This window comes from Citrus sinensis, chromosome 4, assembly GCF_022201045.2.
Source record: "Citrus sinensis cultivar Valencia sweet orange chromosome 4, DVS_A1.0, whole genome shotgun sequence".
NCBI lineage: Eukaryota > Viridiplantae > Streptophyta > Magnoliopsida > Sapindales > Rutaceae > Citrus > Citrus sinensis.
Genome location: NC_068559.1, coordinates 20,629,899 through 20,648,757, shown reverse-complemented (window position 1 = coordinate 20,648,757; position 18,859 = coordinate 20,629,899). Strand labels below are relative to the sequence as shown.

Genomic DNA, 18,859 nt, shown 5'->3' with positions numbered 1-18,859 from the left:
TTCTTATTAGCCATATATCATATATCAATAAATTTGGATCTAATACACTTGTAATTTTTTATTTTGTTTACCAATAATACACCAATTTTCCATTCCTATATCAATTTACTTATTTTATCTTTCATTTATAAGTCTTATGTTTTATTTATTTAATTTATATTTTATTTTACACTTGTTATTGATTTACAAGTTTTATATTATAATTGTATGTTTTTTTTTTGTTTACTCTTGATACACTAATTTATCATTTTTATGTTGATTTACTTGTTTTACATTTTTTTAGAAGTCTTATGTTTTATTTAGACAATTTATGTTCTGTTTTACATTTAATGTTGATTTACAAATTTTTTGTTTTGTTTGTAAGTTTTTGTTTTATTTACTCGTAGAACACCAATATACCATTTTTATGTTAATTCACTTCTTTTACCTTTCATTCATAAGTTTTTTGTTACATTTACATAATTCATGTTAATACAGATGTTGGATCTTCAATCAGGTAATTAAAGTTCTGAATAAGTAACATTTATTGTAATCATTGCGGTTCACTCCTTGATCCTTAAAGGCTGGGAAACGGCAAAGCCACCCCAGTCAATTATGAAGAGCCTTGGTTCCAAGCGTCCCCTTAAGAAGTCAACTTGCCATCCAACATCTGACCAGCCATATTTTATTAAACACGCTTAACTTTGTGCTACATTCTGCGTTTCCACTTGGTGTCTTCATATTGTTCAATTTTACGTGCAGGAAAGCCATCTTCTTCAGCTGGTATCCGCTTTCTAGAACTGCTTGAGAAAGATGAAATGGCATTCGACAACCTTTATTGTGTGGCCTTTCAAATGATGGATGCTCAATGGCTTGCAAAACGGGCTTCATATATGGAATTTAACGTAAACTTAACCTAGCATCCTCCACTTTATGGATATATATATATTTTTTACATGAACCATGATTTAGGCTTAATTGTTGTTATATGATTTTTTTTTTTGGGGATGTATTGAAGTCTACAAGAGCACAATTAGAGCGCGAGCTTAAACTCGAAGATGTTTCTTGTGTACAAGATTTACCCGCATACAATCTGTTGCATAGATAGATAAGTAGATGATCAAATTTGCATGTTTTGAATTGTGAAGTAAAAACATCAGCTGTAGAGGTTGTTTATTTGAACTGTTGCTGCCATAATCTCTGTAACATTGCAAATTATATAGTTGGTATCATAGAAAGTTATATGTTTGTTGAACTAATTTGATTTCAGGATCATTTTTTTTCAATTATCAAGATCCGAAATCTCTTTTAAATCTCATTTGTAAATAATCATTTAATGTTTTAAAGACTAATACTATATGTCTTAAATATTATGGATAAATTTTACAACATTTAAAATTATTTATTACTCACATTATATAAATAAAAAATTCCAAATAATACTTAAAAAGTTTGACCTTTTTTTTTCCTTTAAAAAAACAAAAATTAGGTTACGAATATTTTCAAATTAGCTTTAAATAATCTTGATATATAAATAGTATTTAATTAACACCAATCCATTATTATTTGAATCTTATCTGAAATCTAGTAATTTTATTTCACAATAGCAATGGAAAAAAGAATTAAAAAAAATATGATTCTTTCTATTTGGAATGGCCATATGTCTAATTCCTATTATTTTGGCTGGATTATTCGTAAGCGTCTATTTACAATACAGACGTGGTGATTAGTTGGAGAGGTGCACAAGACCGAAATTTCAGCACTACACGAGGGAATTAAAATCCCATAGTTGCATGATTAGCTAATGCCACTCACAGAACTTCTTACAACACCAAATATCTAATCTCGAGTGGAAACAAACTGAGGGTTAGGGTTATTCGTAACCGTCTAATAAATGTAAGAACTTCTTACCCAACTCGCAAGTTCACCCACGTTTCCCGGAGTTGCCCTAAGAAATTGTTACTTGTAATCCAAGCTACGCCACTACACTCCTCCATATGTTATAAGGAAACTTTGACACCCACGCTTCTTACCACTTCTGCTCTAATTCTCTAACCCTATCTTTGCTTCTCTCTCGGCTTCCGTGTTCTTTGTTTTCAATAATTCACCCAAAAACTTTCCTCCATCAATCATCAACCAACCAATCAACCAACACACCATTGAATTAACCCTCTTCTCCTCAAACAAAATGCAAGAACACAGACCCTTTCTTCCCCATGGCTTCCAGTTCAGACCATCCGATGAAGAACTCATCGAACATTATCTCAAGAAGAAAGTTTCGGGAATATTCATCCCTCTTGCTGAGTATTTCATCAGGGATTGTAATCTTTACGAGGAAAAACCCTCTGAGATTTGGGATTCTCATGGAGGACCCTTTTTAAATGCTGATGAGGATCTTTATTTCTTCACCCAGTTGAAGAAAAAGTCTTCCAAGGGTTCCAGAATCGACCACAAAGTGGGATCTTCTGGCGGTACTTGGCAAGGGGAGGATGCTGGTAAAGATATAGTAAGCGGCCAATCCAAAATCAAAATCGGCTCCAAGAAGCGGTTTCGTTACGAAAAACAGGGTTGTGAGGATCACGGGGCTTGGATCATGCACGAGTACACTACATATGCCCAAGAATAGAGCTACCAATTATGTACTTTGCAGGCTTCGAAAGAATTGACCAACTGGCCATGATATTATGAAGTACGGTTCTGCAAAGAAAAGAAAGCTGAAGGGTTTTCAAGACAACAGCAATCAATCCGAACAAGTAGCAGATATTGAGATGGATAGGCTGTTGACCTACCAACAGAATCAACAACAGAACTATATGGATTATCAAGAAGTAAGCTGCAGTAGTTCTGACATGATGAGTGAGCAGAGCTTAGCTGGTGGAATGGTGCTTGCAAGCAGTGTTTACGAGCCATCCATGGAGATGATGATGAGTCATTTTGATCAGATGATATGTAACCAACAATATGACTCCGGGAACAACATGCTTCAGGGTGGAGAAACTGGAGAGAATTATCATTGTCATTCGGAGAGTATCGGTGAAGTGCCCATGTCGGTGCCTGAATCATTGGTGCAACACGAAGACTGTGATGGGCTACCTGAGTTAATTGAGGAAGACTATTCTTTTCTGGAAGACTTACTTCAAGAACCAACAGGGGATGTGAGCGGTTCATTCGGCTTGATGCTGGACTTGGATGATCTCTTGTCATTGATAATTGTATTACGACTTCGATTTGTATTGTAACTGTAACATCTTTTCCCCATTTACTTTAATCCTTTGCTCGTATATATTTGTATTGTTCAGTTTCTCGTATTCTTTATTCTCTTGAACTTCAATCAGTATGTTTTCTGCAAGTTGATAACAGGCAAAGGCATTCGGTTTGCATTTAAGCCAAAATCATCATTAATTAGTTCCAATCAGTAAATCTGATGGTTCATTCTCTTATTCCATTTATTTGTTTACAACTGAGTTCACAAAAAATGATTGTTTTGAGATTACAGATAAAAATGATAAGCTAGTTAGAATCTTTCTAAATTTCTACTTCTTAATTTTCATGAAGCACAGAATTTTGTTCCTTGTCTAATAGTATTTTGCAGCTCATCATACTGTCAACCAATCCTTCAGTAAACCGTTCCACAAATTTTTATATATTTAAGATTTTGTGGGTACATATATATTAAAAATTTTGTAGGTACAAGATGAAATGGGCTTGATCACATGGCTGAGATCCTGTTCATGAATAAATGATTTTGCATGATTAATAATATCGTTTTGTTTACGTGAACGGTATTTTAGATCTCGTAAATTTAGCATTTTTATGCAATTTAGAGCCGAACTTTTAGATTTAACACGTTCGAACAATTAAGTTCTGATTTTTTTTTTTTGGTGTGTAAAAAAGGGGAACAATATTTTCTTTACAGCCAAGCTAACCAAGAAAAAATTCGAAAGTTGTCCTATTTCTATTTTATCTCCGAAAACAATAATTTATTTATTTAGTTTAATTAAGCAAATAAAAGTCACCTGGAAATTGAAAAAAAAAATTGTATTGAAAGTAATTGGAATTCAATTCTATATTCGTCCTAGGACATTTATAACTTTTTTTTCCCAATTTCTATCATATAAAGTATTTCTTCCCTACATATGTTAATTACGTAAAATCATTTTTCTTAATGTGGATTAAGGCAAAAAAGAAGAAGATATTATTAGTAGACATATACGATATATCAATAAAATTGGATCCAATATACTTGTAATTTTTTATTTTGTTTACCAATAATACACCCATTTGTCATTCCTTTATCAATTTACTTATTTTACCTTTCATTTATAGGTCTTATGTTTTATTTATTTAATTTTATATTTAATTTTACACTTATTATTAATTTTAAGTTTTATATTATATTTGTAAGTTTTTTTTGTTTACTATTGATACACTAATTTATCATTTTTATGTTGATTTACTTGTTTTACCTTTTATTTAGAAGTCTTATGTTTTATTTAGACAATTTATGTTCAATTTTATATTTAATGTTGATTTACAAATTTTATGTTTCATTTGTAAGTTTTTTGTTTTGCTTACCACCAATTTACCATTTTTATGTTAATTTACTTCTTTTACCTTTCTTTCATAAGTTTTATGTTGCTTTTACATAATTTATGTTAATACAGATGTTGGATCTTCAATTAGGTAATTAAAGTTCTGAATAAGTAACATTTATTGTAATCGTTGCGGTTCACTCCTCGATCCTGAAAGGCTAGGAAACGGCAAAGCCACCCCAGTGAATCATGAGGAGCTTGGTTCCAAGCGTCCCCTTAAGAAATCAACTTGCTCATCCAACATCTGACCAACCATATTTTATTAAACACGCTTAACTTTGTGCTACATTCTGCATTTCCACTTGGTGTCTTCATATTGTTGAATTTTACGTGCAGGAAAGCCATCTTCTGGAATTGGTATCCGCTTTCTAGAAGTACTTGGGAAAGACGAAATGGCATTCGACAACCTTTATTGTGTAGCCTTTCAAATGATGGATGCTCAATGGCTTGCAAAACGGGCTTCATATATGGAATTTAACGTAAACTTAACCTAGCATCCTCCACTTTATATATATACTAGGAAATAGAACCGCGCTTCACGCAGCTTGGAAAAAATAATTTTTGTATTATCTTTTTTTCTTACTTTACACTTGATGAAATTGATAAAAAAAAAATGAATTGATTTTTTTTAAGATAAGGCAACCTTATAAAATTAATGTTATTTATTAAAGTTAATTATTTGTTTGTTAACTTTAAATATATATATTAATGTGTACAGTTAAGTATACAAACCTTATACCTTTTGTAGTATTTTATAAGTTCCAAATTATATTCAACATCTGTAATATTATGAAAATATAACTTAAACATGTTAAAACATAAAGATCAATAATTTCTAATATACACTTAAAGATGAACAAACATTAATAATTAAAAAAATACCTCAAAGGATTGTGTTATCATTCACACATTTATCAACCAATAAAAGTTAGAAATGTTGAATGCAGTTGAAGTATCCAATGCGGTCGTCGGAAACCGGATGTTTTAAACAAAAAAAAAACTATTAGCCAGAAATGCAAGATAAAGAATAAAATGAGAGAATTTATTATAGAGTAATTTTATTCATTCCAATTGTGTGTGTACAAAACAAAAAGATGAGATCTCCTTTTATAGTTACATAATCACTTCATGAAATTAATGAAAAATTATAGATCATAATTCCTTGTGAGATAGTGGGAGTTATAGGGAAGCTAAAGGTTGCTAATGAGAGATAATGGGGAGACTAAGAGATATATATTATGAACATCCACATTTATTTTAATAAATTCATAACACTCCCCCTTGGATGTTCATTACAAAGAATATGCCTCATTATAACCTTTACATAATTGTTATTGTGTAATAACAACTAAATTAATTATGAGAAGATGAAAAGTCAAATTTAAAAGAAATTTTCTTTATTTATTAGATAATAGAGAATATACAGAGATGAGAAATGGTGATGCCACATCACCTCCTCAAGTTCCAACTTTATATATATACTAGAAAATAGAACCGCACTTCACGCGGCTTTAAAAAAAGAATTTAGTATTATCCTTTTTTCTTACTTTACACTTGATGAAACTAATAAAAAATATGAATTGATTTTTTTTTAAGATGAGGCAGCCTTATAAAAAACAAAAAAAACTATTAGCTAGCAATACAAATAAAGAAGCAACGTAAGATAAAAAATAAAATGAGAGAATATATTATGGAGTGATTTTATTCATTCTAATTGTGTGTGTACAAAACAAAAAGATGAGCTCTCCTTTTATAGTTACAAAATCACTCCATGAAATTAATGAAAAATTATGGATCATAATTCCTTGTGAGATAGTGGGAGTTATAGGGAAGCTAAAGGTTGCTAATGGGTGATAGTGAGGAGACTAAGAGATATATGTTATGAACATCTACATTTATTTTAATAAATTCATAGCACTCTTCCTTGGATGTTCAATACAAAGAATATGCCTCATTAAAATCTTTACATAATTGTTATTGTGTAATAACAATCAAATTAATTATAAGAAGATGAAAAACCAAATCTAAAAGAAAATTTCTCTATTTATTAGATAATAGAGAATATACAAATATGAGAAATGGTAATGCCACATCACCTTCTCAAGTCCCAGCTTTATATATATATATATATATATATATACTAGGAAATAGAACCGCGCTTTGTGCGGCTTTGAAAATATCAAATTAAAAATTAAAAATTAAAAATTTGATGAAATCCAAATTTCCTGAGAAATCGCTCTGATCTCTTCTCAAAAGGAAGATTAAACAAGTTAATTTTGTATGTTTATTTCAATAATAATAAATATAGCACATAATAATAATAATAATAATAATAATAATAATAATAATAATAATAATAACAATAATAATAATAATGATAATGATAATGATAATAATAATAATAATAATAATAATAATAATAATAATAATAATAATAATAATTGGCACCTGGCGACGCTGAGGCTCATGAGCATTCCACAAAATATAAGTTTCAATTGCATCGAGCCCTCCATCCTTTGCCTTCCGTATAAGATCTGACCACATTTGCACAAATACAACGCCTATAGAAATAAATCATATCAAATTTTGCATATTTAAAGAATAACAATGATGTTGGATCCAAAAATATTGCCCATAACTTTTCCTAAACATGAAAGCGCACTGTTTTAAATGTGGGATCATGTTTGGCTTGTTAGGAAAAAAAACTTAAGATAATATTTTCGCAGCAAAGTAGCTTTTTTTTGGGTTAAAAGAAGAAGAAAATGTGAAACTGCAAGAGATGTGAGAAATTTTAAATTAATTATTTGCATGCAGTACTTGTGGACTGCTGCGAAGATATAGTGAATTGCATGAGAGAATATAACTCGCCGTTCTCCATTAATTATAATGGCAGTTGCATCATATTCAACTTGTGTTGCTAATAATGACAAGCAAATGAAACTTAAATTTAGAATAAGAAGAATTAGGCCATAGTGGCATTGTTGAGGGAAGATGAAAGAACCTCTCTTCCTATGTTAATTAATTAATGTATTTTAAGCCACTAAAATTTAATTGCTAGCATCATAAAATTTGAAGAAGCCAAAAGGCACTAAATAAAAGGTTGCATAATTAAATATGAGATTATGGCATTAAAATTAGACCTTTGTGGCATTGTTGAAGGAAGATGAAAGAACTTCTCTTCCTATGTTAATTAGTTGATGTATTTTAAGCTACTAAAGTTTAATTTCTAGCATAATAAAATAACTGAATGTTTCAAAAGATTTATAATTAATTATTATTAATGGTTACATATTGTTGGATTTAAATAGAAAGAGGAAGAGACATTAAAATTATTAAAATTAAACTTAGGCCTTAGTGGCATTATTGAGGGAAGATGAAAGAACTTCTCTTTCTATGTTAATTAATTGATGTATTTTAAGCAACTAAAGTTTAATTGCTAGTATAATAAAATAAATGAATGTTTCAAAAGACTTATGATTAATTGTTATTAATGGTTACATATTGTTGGATTTAAATAGAAAGAGGAAGAAATAATGATGCCACAAATCTTAAATATTTAATGTTTATAGAGTTTGAAGAAGCCAAAAGGCACTAAACAAAAGATTGAATAATTAAATATGGGATTATGACATTAAAATTGGGCTCTAATGGCATTGTTGAGGGAAGATGAAGGAACCTTCATTCCTATATTAATTAATTGATGTATTTTAAGCCACTAAAATTTAATTGTTGGCATAATAAAATAAATAAATGTTTCAAGACTTATAATTAATTATTATTAATGGTTACATATTGTCGGATTTAAATAGAAAGAGGAAAAGACATGTAATCATTTATAATCTAATAATAATTTTTTATTTTTAATATTTTGTAATGTAATTATTTTTTAATTTCAACCAATTTATTAGATAATAGAGAATATGAGAATATGAGAAATGGTGATGCCACATCACCTCTTGTAGTCCCAACTTTATATATATATATATATATATATATCTCTCTCTCTCTCTTTACATGAACCCTGATTTAGGGTTAATTGTTGTTATATGATTTTTTATTTTTTTCAGGATGTATTGAAGTCTACAAGAGCACAATTAGAGCGCGAGCTTAAACTCGAAGATGTTTCTTGTGTACCAGATTTACCCGCATACAATCTGTTGCATAGATAGATAAGTAGATGATCAAATTTGCATATTTTGAATTGTGAAATAAAATCATCAGCTGCAGAGGTTGTTTATTTGAACTGTTGCTGCCATAATCTCTGTAACATTGCAAATTATATAGTTGGTATCATAGAAAGATATATATTTGTTGAACCAATTTGGTTTCAGGATCATTTTTTTCAATTATCAAGATCCGAAATCTCTTTTAGATCTCATTTGTAAATAATCATTTAATGTTTTAAAGGGTAATACTAAAATTTTACAACAATTAAAATTATTTATTACTCACATTATATAAATAAAAAATTCCAGATAATACTTAAAAGTTTGACCTTTTTTTTCCTTCAAAAGAACAAAAATTAGGTTACGAATATTTTCAAATTAGCTTTAAATAATATAGATATATAAATAGTATTTAATTAACACCAATCCATTATTATTTGAAATCTAGTAATTTTATTTCATAGTAGCAATGGAAAAAAGAATTAAAAAAAACGATTCTTTCTATTTGGAATGGCCATGCGTATAATTCCTATTATTTTGGAGAGGTGCACAAGACCGAAATTTCAGCACTACCGTATCGGGGAATTAAAATCCCATAGTTGCATGATTAGCTAATGCCACTCACATAACTACTTACAACACCAAATATCTAATCTCGAGTGGAAACAAACTGGGGGTTAGGGTTATTCGTAACCGTCTATTAAATGTAAGGACTTCTTACCCAACTCGCAAGTTCACCCGCGTTTCTCGGAGTTGCCTTAGGAAATTGTTACTTGTAATCCAAGCCACTTAACTTAACTTCACTTCACTCTTCCATATGTTATAAGGAAACTTTAACACCCGCGCTTCTTACCACTTCTGCTCTAATTCTCTAACCCTATCTTTGCTTCTCTCTCAACTTCCGTGTTCTTTGTTTTCAATAATTCACCGAAAAACTTTCCTCCATCAATCATCAACCAACCAATCAACCAACCCACCATTGACTTAACCCTCTTCTCCTCAAACAAAATGCAAGAACACAGGCCCTTTCTTCCCCATGGCTTCCAGTTCAGACCATCCGATGAAGAACTCATCGAACATTATCTCAAGAAGAAAGTTTCGGGAATATTCATCCCTCTTGCTGAGTATTTCATCAGGGATTGTAATCTTTACGAGGAAAAACCCTCTGAGATTTGGGATTCACATGGAGGACCCTTCTTAAATGCTGATGAGGATCTTTATTTCTTCACCCAATTGAAGAAAAAGTCTTCCAAGGGTTCCAGAATTGATCGCAAAGTCGGATCTTCTGGTGGTACGTGGCAAGGGGAGGATGCTGGTAAAGATATAGTAAGCGGCCAATCCAAAATCAAAATCGGCTCCAAGAAGCGGTTCTTTACGAAAAACAAGGTTGTGAGGATCACGGGGCTTGGATCATGCACGAGTACACTCTACATTTGCCCAAGAATCAAGCTACCAATTATGTGCTTTGCAGGCTCCGAAAGAATCAACCATCTGGGCATGATATTATGAAGTACGGTTCTGTAAAGAAAAGAAAGCTGAAGGATTTTCAAGACAACAGCAATCAATCCGAACAAGTAGCAGATATTGAGATGGATAGGTTGTTTACCCGCCAACAGAATCAACAACAGAACTGTATGGATTATCAAGAAGTGAGCTGCAGCAGTTCTGACATGATGAGTGAGCAGAGCTTAGCTGGTGGAATGGGGCTTGCAAGCAGTGTTTACGAGCCATCCATGGAGATGATGATGAGTCATTTTGATCAGATGATATGTAACCAACAATATGACTCCGGAAACAACGTGCTTCAGGACAGAGAAACTGGAGAGAATTATCATTGTCATTCGGAGAGTATCGTTGAAGTGCCCATGGCGGTGCCCGAATCATTGGTGCAACACGAAGACAGTGATGGACTACCTGAGTTAATTGAGGAAGACTATTCTTTTCTGGAAGACTTACTTCAAGAACCAATAGGGGATGTGCGCGGTTCATTCGGCTTGATGCTGGACTTGGATGATCTCTTGTCATAAATAATTGGATTATGACTTCGATTTGTATTGTAACTGTAACAACTTTTCCCCATTTACTTTAATCCTTTGTTCGTATATATTCGTATTGTTCAGTTTCTCGTATTCTTTGTTCTCTTGAACTTCAATGAGTATGTTTCTGCAAGCTGATAACAGGCAAAGGCACTCGGTTTGCATTTAAGCCAAAATCATCATTAATTAGTTCCAATCAGTAAATCTGATGGTTCATTCTCTTATTCCATTTATTTATTTACAACTGAGTTCGTAAAAAATGATTGTTTTGAGAATACAGATAAAAATGATGCGCTAATTAGAATCTTTCTAAAAATCTACTTCTTAATTTTCATGAAGCACAGAATTTTGTTCCTTGTCTAATAGTATTTGGCAGCTTATCATACTGTCAATCAATCCTTCAGTAAACCCTTCCACAAATTTTTATATATGCATATATATATTTAAGATTTTATAGGTACAAGATGCAATGGGCTTGTATCACTTGGCTGAGTTTCTGTTCATGAATAAATGAATTTGCATGATTGATAATATCGTTTTGTTTACGTGAGCGGTATTTTAGGTCTCCCAAATTTAGCATTTTTATGCAATTTAGAGCCGAACTTTTGGAGATTTAACAAGTTCAAATAGTTATGTTTTCATCTTTTGTGTGTGTGTGTGTGTGTAAAAAAAGGAACAATTGTTTCTTTACAGTCAAGCTAATGAAGAAAAAATTCTTGATACCAAACAAAGTTATAAGCGAATCTAATGCCCTTATTACAAAAAGAGTCAACGTTATTCACACAAAATTCAGCTAAAGCTGGTTAGAAGCTTATAGCCATGGAGAAAACCTAGCACATTAAAAAATTTTGTAGTCATTAAATATGTTTATTATTAAACATATTCATAAGTTCTATCCTTGAAATACTAGAAGAATGACAGTTGGACCCTTAATTATTATTTTTTATTTTACCAAGAGTTTGTTTTGAAAAATTAAATAAGTATGAATTTAACCGAAGTCCAAATGAATATGAATACAAATATTTGGATGACCTATTTTATTTTTAAAGATCTGAACATAGGTACTTTTTATTTATTTTTATAAAATAAAAAAGAAAACATGGGTATTTGATGTTTATATCCTTATAAGTCAAAACGAATAAAGATATTTTGTTTTATATTTTAAGAAATAAGTATATTTGATAGAGATATTTCTAGATATAGTTTTTACTTTCCATTAAGACATATTTCCATTTAGATAAAAGTCACACAAGTTAATATAAATGTTTTTACATAAAAATGTCTGAAAATCATACATAAGTTATAAAAAATAAACAAGTAAACTTAAAAAATATCTGAAATTAATAAAATTTCAAGCTTCGGATGTTTAACAAATAATCTTTTATTTGAAGCAGTTGAGATTTTATTAACAATGATCTTTTGCAGGAAGTAGTTGGGAGGGTAATTTTGTGTTGGATTGCTATGTATAATGTATTTGCTTCATGAATCTCTACCATTAGAGAATTATGTTACATTGCTTGCACATATTTAGTAGGAGTAATATCTCGAATGCTTGCTTAGAAGCATGGGGATGCTTTTCTCATGATATGTTGTGGTTCTGAATATAAGGAGAAGTCTATAATGTAGTCAAAAAGTGGGGATACCAGTGAGACACTGATTGGAAAGAAATAAGATTAGGGTAAGAAGACTATGCAAAGTTTATTGTGATCTGGGAGTACTTTATCTCGAAATAATTTCTAAGATTCTGATAAACTTTGTGAAAGCTTATTTGTTTATTTTGGAATCATACCTAATATTCTGCTAATGTTCAATACTTGTAGAAGCCTATTAATTGTATGGGGTTGTACTTGTTCCCTTTTTTGGTTTCTGAGCTTTTCTATTGTTATTTACATTAACCAAGAGGAAAGTGCGGACTTTGGTGGTGGTTGCCCTCACAAGGCAATTAAATTTGATGGTTAGTAATTTGGTCTTATTCAACAGGACTCTTTTCAGAGATTGTTACACAAACGAGACGGAACAAGAGCAGAGTGGGAATTGTTGGAGAATTAACAAATAAAACACACAAAAAACACACTATTTTATTTCTTCAACAACACTCCTCACCAATTACAACTCTTATTTTTCACTCTCTACACCTTAGAGATTTTGCTACTTCACTTGATGTTTAAACTAAATGGGAGAGGGGGTATTTATACATGAAACAAACTAATCACAACCATTCATTTATTCAACTAATAAACAAATCATCACCATCTATTAAAACCTACCACTCACCTACTTCACCAACCACACCTAACACACCTAACATAAATAATTCAAACCTCACTAACCATACCTACTCATGGAGCCTTCCATGAGTTGGGCTTGATTTATTCATCTTGGATCAAGTTTATGATCCAACACCTCCCCTTAAACTTGATCATGTGACACCAAGCAAACTTTTGAATTTTACAAAGTCTTCTTGCTTGAGTGGCTTAGTGAAGATATCAGCTGCTTGATCTTGTGATTTTACATACTTGATTTGCACTTCTTTTCTTGCAATACACTCTCTTATGAAATGATAGCGAGTGTCTATGTGTTTACTTCGATCATGAAAGACTGGATTCTTGGATAGGGCAATTGCTGATTTGTTATCAACATAAATCTCGGTTGGCTCTTCTTGTGCCAAACTCAACTCCTTTAGAAAATTTATAAGCCAAATTGCATGACAAACACTTGATGTGGCAGCTACATATTCAGCTTCACAGGTGGATAGCGTGACAATTGGTTGCTTCTTTGACATCCATGTGAAAGCAGTATCTCCCACAAAGAACACAAATCCCGTAGTGCTCTTTCGATCATCTACATCTCCACCCCAATCGCTATCGCTGTATTCAACAAGCTTGTAGTCATTAGAAAATAAGTATAGCAAGCCGAAATTAGTTGTACATTTGATGTAGCGAAGGATTCTCTTTGCAGCTTTAAAATGGGTGGTCTTTGGGTTCTCCATGTATCGGCTCATAAGTCCAACAGCATAAAGGATATCTGGTCTTGTGCATGTCAAATAACGTAGGCTTTCAACCAAACTTTTAAAGAATGTTGGATCTATATCTTCGCCTTCATCATGTTTGGATAACTTGACTCCGCATTCCACTGGCGTGCTTATAGGCTTACAATCATTCATCTTGAACTTCTTGAGAATCTCCTTTGCATAGCTTTCTTGGGAGATAAATATGCATTCTTCCTTTTGCTTGACTTCAATGCCGAGGTAATATGCCATCAGTTCGATGTCAGTCATCTCGAACTCTTTGATCATCACTCTCTTGAACTCTTCAAACAAGCTTGGATTACTTCCAGTGAAGATGAGATCATCCACATACAGGCACACAATCAAAATATCTCCATATTTTTCTTTGACGTAGAGAGCATGTTCATATGGGCATTTGGTGAAGCTTTTCTCTTGAAAATACTTGTCAATTCTGCTATTCCATACCCTTGGTGCTTGTTTTAACCCGTAAAGAGCTTTCTTCAATCTCAAAACTTTGTCCTCGTGTCCTTTCACCACGTAGCCTAATGGTTGTTCGATGTAAACTTCTTCTTCAAGGAATCCATTCAAGAAAACAGACTTCACATCCATTTGAAAAATTTTACATTTGTTCTGAGCAGCCAAAGAAATAATAAGTCTAATAGTTTCAAGTCGAGCTACAGGAGCAAATATCTCGTCATAGTCTATGCCAGCCTTTTAACTATAGCCTTTTGCAACTAGCCTCGCCTTGTGCCTTTCAATTCCTCCCTTCGCATTTCTTTTTGTTTTATACACCCATTTGACACCGATCGCCTTGTGACCTGTTGGAAGAGTAGTAAGCTCCCAAGTATCATTCTTCACAATGGCTTTGATTTCTTCATCCATTGCAATTCTCCACTTCTCATCTAGTGCAGCTTCTTGGAAGTTGACTAGCTCACAATCAGCAAAGAGGCAAAAGAGAGTGAGATTATCATATCTCTCAGTTACCTCATAGAGATCTTGAAGACTCCTTGTACGTTCTTCGGTTCTTTCATTTAAGAAAGACGGCGGTGAATCTCCGCATGTGGTTGGTGCTGGTGAGATAAGTGGAGTGGCAGGCTCTTGTTGTTCGTCTACTTGTTTTATCTGTGTATGATCATCATCTTCAATAGGAAAGAAGTTGAAGTCATCCACACCAGAGCCAAAATCTCATTCTCCTTCTTCATCAAAAATTACATCTCGACTGATCACGATCTTCCCGTTGTTTGGATTGTAAAGCTTGTATCCTTTGGAGTTGTTGTCGTAGCCGATGAAGATAAACTTTTCACTTTTGTCATCTAGCTTGGCTCTACTTTCGTCAGGTATATGTACATGGGCAATGCTTCCGAAAACTCTTAGATGGGTGATGCCAGGTTTTCTTCCACTCCAAGCTTCTTGTGGCGTCTTGCCCCACACGCTTCTTGTTGGAGATCGATTAGATAAGTAGACTGCACATGCAACTGCTTCAGTCCAAAATTCTTTAGGCAGCCTCTTACTCTTAAGTATGCTTCTTGCCATGTCGAGGATGGTTCTGTTTTTCCTTTCTGCAACACCATTTTGTTGGGGGGATCTTGGAACTGTCAAAGGGCGTCAATTCCATTTGCTTCACAAAACTCTAAAAATTCTTTGGAAGTGAACTCTCCACCTCGATCAGATCTCATGGCTTTAATCTGGTATCCACTTTCTTTTTCAACTGCAGCTTTAAACTTCTTGAAAGCTTCAAAGACTTCTGATTTTTGCTTAAAAAAATACACCCAAGTTTTTCTTGAAAAATCATCTATGAAGAGAAGGAAGTAGTTACTTTTACCAAGGGAGTTTGGCTTGAATGGACCGCACACATCAGTATGAATGAGCTCAAGTGGCTTCTGAGCTCTTGAGTTTGACTCCTTTTGAAAGCTCTTTCTAAACTACTTGCCAAGTAAACATCCTTCACAAAGTTGGTCAGGGTGATTGATGTATGGTAAGCTTTTCACCATGTTCTTCTTAGATAGTAGCTCCAGTCCTCCAAAGTTGAGATGCCCATATCGAAGATGCCAAGTCCAGGATTGATCTTTGTGACAGGCTTTGAGACATTTTGCAACATCATTTTGAATATTTAAAGGAAACATTCTATTCTTTGACATTCTCACCTTTGTAATTAGATTTCCTTTGTCATCTCTTAGGAAAAGACTATAATCTTTTAAGTGAATATCATAGCCTTTTTTCTAAAAGTTGACCTAAATTAAGAATGTTGCTTTTCATATTGGGCACATAGTAAACATTCGAAATTATTTGGTGGTTACCATCTTTTGCACGAAAAAGAATGTTACCTCTACCATTCACTAGTACTTTTGAATCATCTCCAAAAGCGACACTGCCATTCACAGATTCACTTAGTTGCACGAACATGCTTATGTTTCCACTCATATGATTGCTAGCACCTGTGTCAAGATACCATGTATTTTCTTGACCTCCACTTGTGTCATTACGTGCTAGTAAAAGTGTGCCATCTTCACCATTTTTCTCTTCAGCATAGTTCACCCTCTCTTCAATTCTGGTGCTTGGAGCTCTGCATTCTGAAGCATAATACCCAAACTTTTGACAATTATAGCACTGTACTTGGGATTTGTCATACCTCGATCTTGGATTGCCTCTGCCTCGTCCTCTGGTTGAGCTTTCTCCTTTGGCATAATTGGAGTTGTTGTTGTTGTTGAAATTCAAACCTCGTCCATGACCACGACCTCTACCTCGGACATAGTGCCTTCTCTCGTTGTCGGAGCTTTCTTCTATTTTCTTTGGATTGACTTCCATCTTGAGAAGTTGTTCTTCGATTCCTTGCTTCTTTTTTTGTTTTTCTTCATAGGCTTGCAATCTTCCTTGAAGTTGTTCGATCGTCATATCCTCCAGATCTCTTGTTTCTTCAATTGTCACAACAATATGGTCAAACTTCGAGTCTACTGATCGAAGTATTTTTTCAATGATCCTTACCTCTTTGAACTCCTCACTATTTCTTTTTAACTCATTGGAAACGGTCACAACCCGAGTAAAGTAGTTAGAAATTGACTCCGACGCCTTCATGTGTAAGGACTCAAATTCTCCTTGTAATGTTTGGAGACGAACCTTCTTAACTTGCTCCGCTCCTTTGTAAAAGGTCTCTAGTTTCTACCATGCTTCTTTTGAGGAGGTTGTACCAATAATCTTTTCAAAAGCATCTTCATCTAATGATTGAAAGATGAGATACTTTACTTTATTCTCTTTCTTCTTCAAGTCTTTTAAATTCTCCTTCTACACCGCAGTTAAAGTGGCTTCATTTTCTGGCACAATAAAGCCTTTCTCCACGACATCCCATACGTCATGTGCGCCCAATAGAGCCTTCATTTTAATACTTCAATTGTCAAACTTACTTCCCTTTAATTGTGGAACTTGAAATGACATCATACCACCGTTTGCCATAACTCACAAATTGAGTGAGAATTTGGAGATTCTGAAAGCACAGATGAATCTGGCACGTCGAAAAACCTTGGGAAGGACTCGAGTCAACTTTCGGTCAACGGTCAACGTCGGTCAACGGTCAACACCGGCTTGGTATTCTTGGTCCGGATTGGTTCAGCTCGAGTTGGCTCGGTTCGACTTGATTCGGTTCAGCTCGGCTCGGCTTGGTTCAGTTCGGCTCAGCTTGGTTCAACTCGGTGAGTCGACTCAGCTTCAGGACAGAAAACTTCTGGCGGCAAGTGTGCGTCCGGTCTCAGATCGGGATGATTTTTGCGGCGTCACATTCCTCTCGTCGAGTACTAGCATCAAGTACTAGCTCTGATACCACTTTGTTGGAGAATTAACAAATAAAACACACAAAAAACACACTATTTTATTTATTCAACAACACTCCTCACCAATTACAACTCTTATTTTTCACTCTCTACACCTTAGAGATTTTGCTACTTCACTTGATGTTTAAACCAAATGGGAGAGGGGGTATTTATACATGAAACAAACTAATCACAACCATTCATTTATTCAACTAATAAACAAATCCTCATCATCTATTAAAACCTACCACTCACCTACTTCACCAACCACACCTAACACACCTAACACAAATAATTCAAACCTCACCAACCATACCTACTCATGGAGCCTTCCATGAGTATCCCGTTGCTGTTGCTGGCATCAACATTTCTTTTATGTTAATACAGATGTTGGATCTTCAATCAGGTAATTAAAGTTCTGAATAAGTAACATTTATTGGAATCGTTGCGGTTCACTCCTCGATCCTGGAAAGCTGGGAAACGACAAAGCCACCCCAGTCAATCATGAGGAGCCTTGGTTCCAAGCGTCCCCTTAAGAAATCAACTTGCTCATCCAACATCTGACCAACCATATTTTATTAAACACGCTTAACTTTGTGCTACATTCTGCGTTTCCACTTGGTGTCTTCATATTGTTCAATTTTACGTGCAGGAAAGCCATCTTCTTCAGCTGGTATCCGCTTTCTAGAACTGCTTGAGAAAGATGAAATGGCATTCGACAACCTTTATTGTTTAGCCTTTCAAATGATGGATGCTCAATGGCTTGCAAAACGGGCTTCATATATGGAATTTAACGTAAACTTAACCTAGCATCCTCCGCTTTATATATATATATATTTTCATGAACCATGATTTAGGCTTAATTGTTGTTATATGATTTTTTATTTTTTTTCAGGATGTATTGAAGTCTACAAGAGCACAATTAGAGCGCGAGCTTAAACTCAAAGATGTTTCTTGTGTAAAAGATTTACCTGCATACAATCTGTTGCATAGATAGATAAGTAGATGATCAAATTTGCATATTTTGAATTGTGAAATAAAAACATCAGCTGTAGAGGTTGTTTATTTGAACTGTTGCTGCCATAATCTCTGTAACATTGCAAATTATATAGTTGGTATCATAGAAAGTTATATGTTTGTTGAACTAATTTGATTTCAGGATCATTTTTTTTCAATTATCAAGATCCGAAATCTCTTTTAAATCTCATTTGTAAATAATCATTTAATGTTTTAAAGACTAATACTATATGTCTTAAATATTATGGATAAATTTTACAAC

The 18,859-nt window shown here is 33.4% G+C and overlaps 1 protein-coding gene and 1 long non-coding RNA gene across 2 annotated transcripts in view; both read left to right on the top strand.

Moving 5' to 3' along the window:
• The window catches only part of LOC102628042 (uncharacterized), a 30,535-nt gene extending 11,943 nt beyond the window's left edge, over positions 1–18,592 (top strand). The window contains exon 10 of the mRNA XM_052439696.1: positions 18,476–18,592. Within this exon, the coding sequence (XP_052295656.1) occupies positions 18,476–18,577 (102 nt within the window). The 3' untranslated portion in view covers positions 18,578–18,592. The remainder of the gene's footprint in view (positions 1–18,475) is intronic.
• On the top strand, positions 1,110–8,901 carry LOC127901804 (uncharacterized). Its single transcript, XR_008054142.1, has 2 exons — positions 1,110–1,147; positions 8,801–8,901. It is a non-coding gene; the product is annotated as an uncharacterized LOC127901804 (long non-coding RNA).
• Positions 18,593–18,859: the final 267 nt, after the last annotated feature.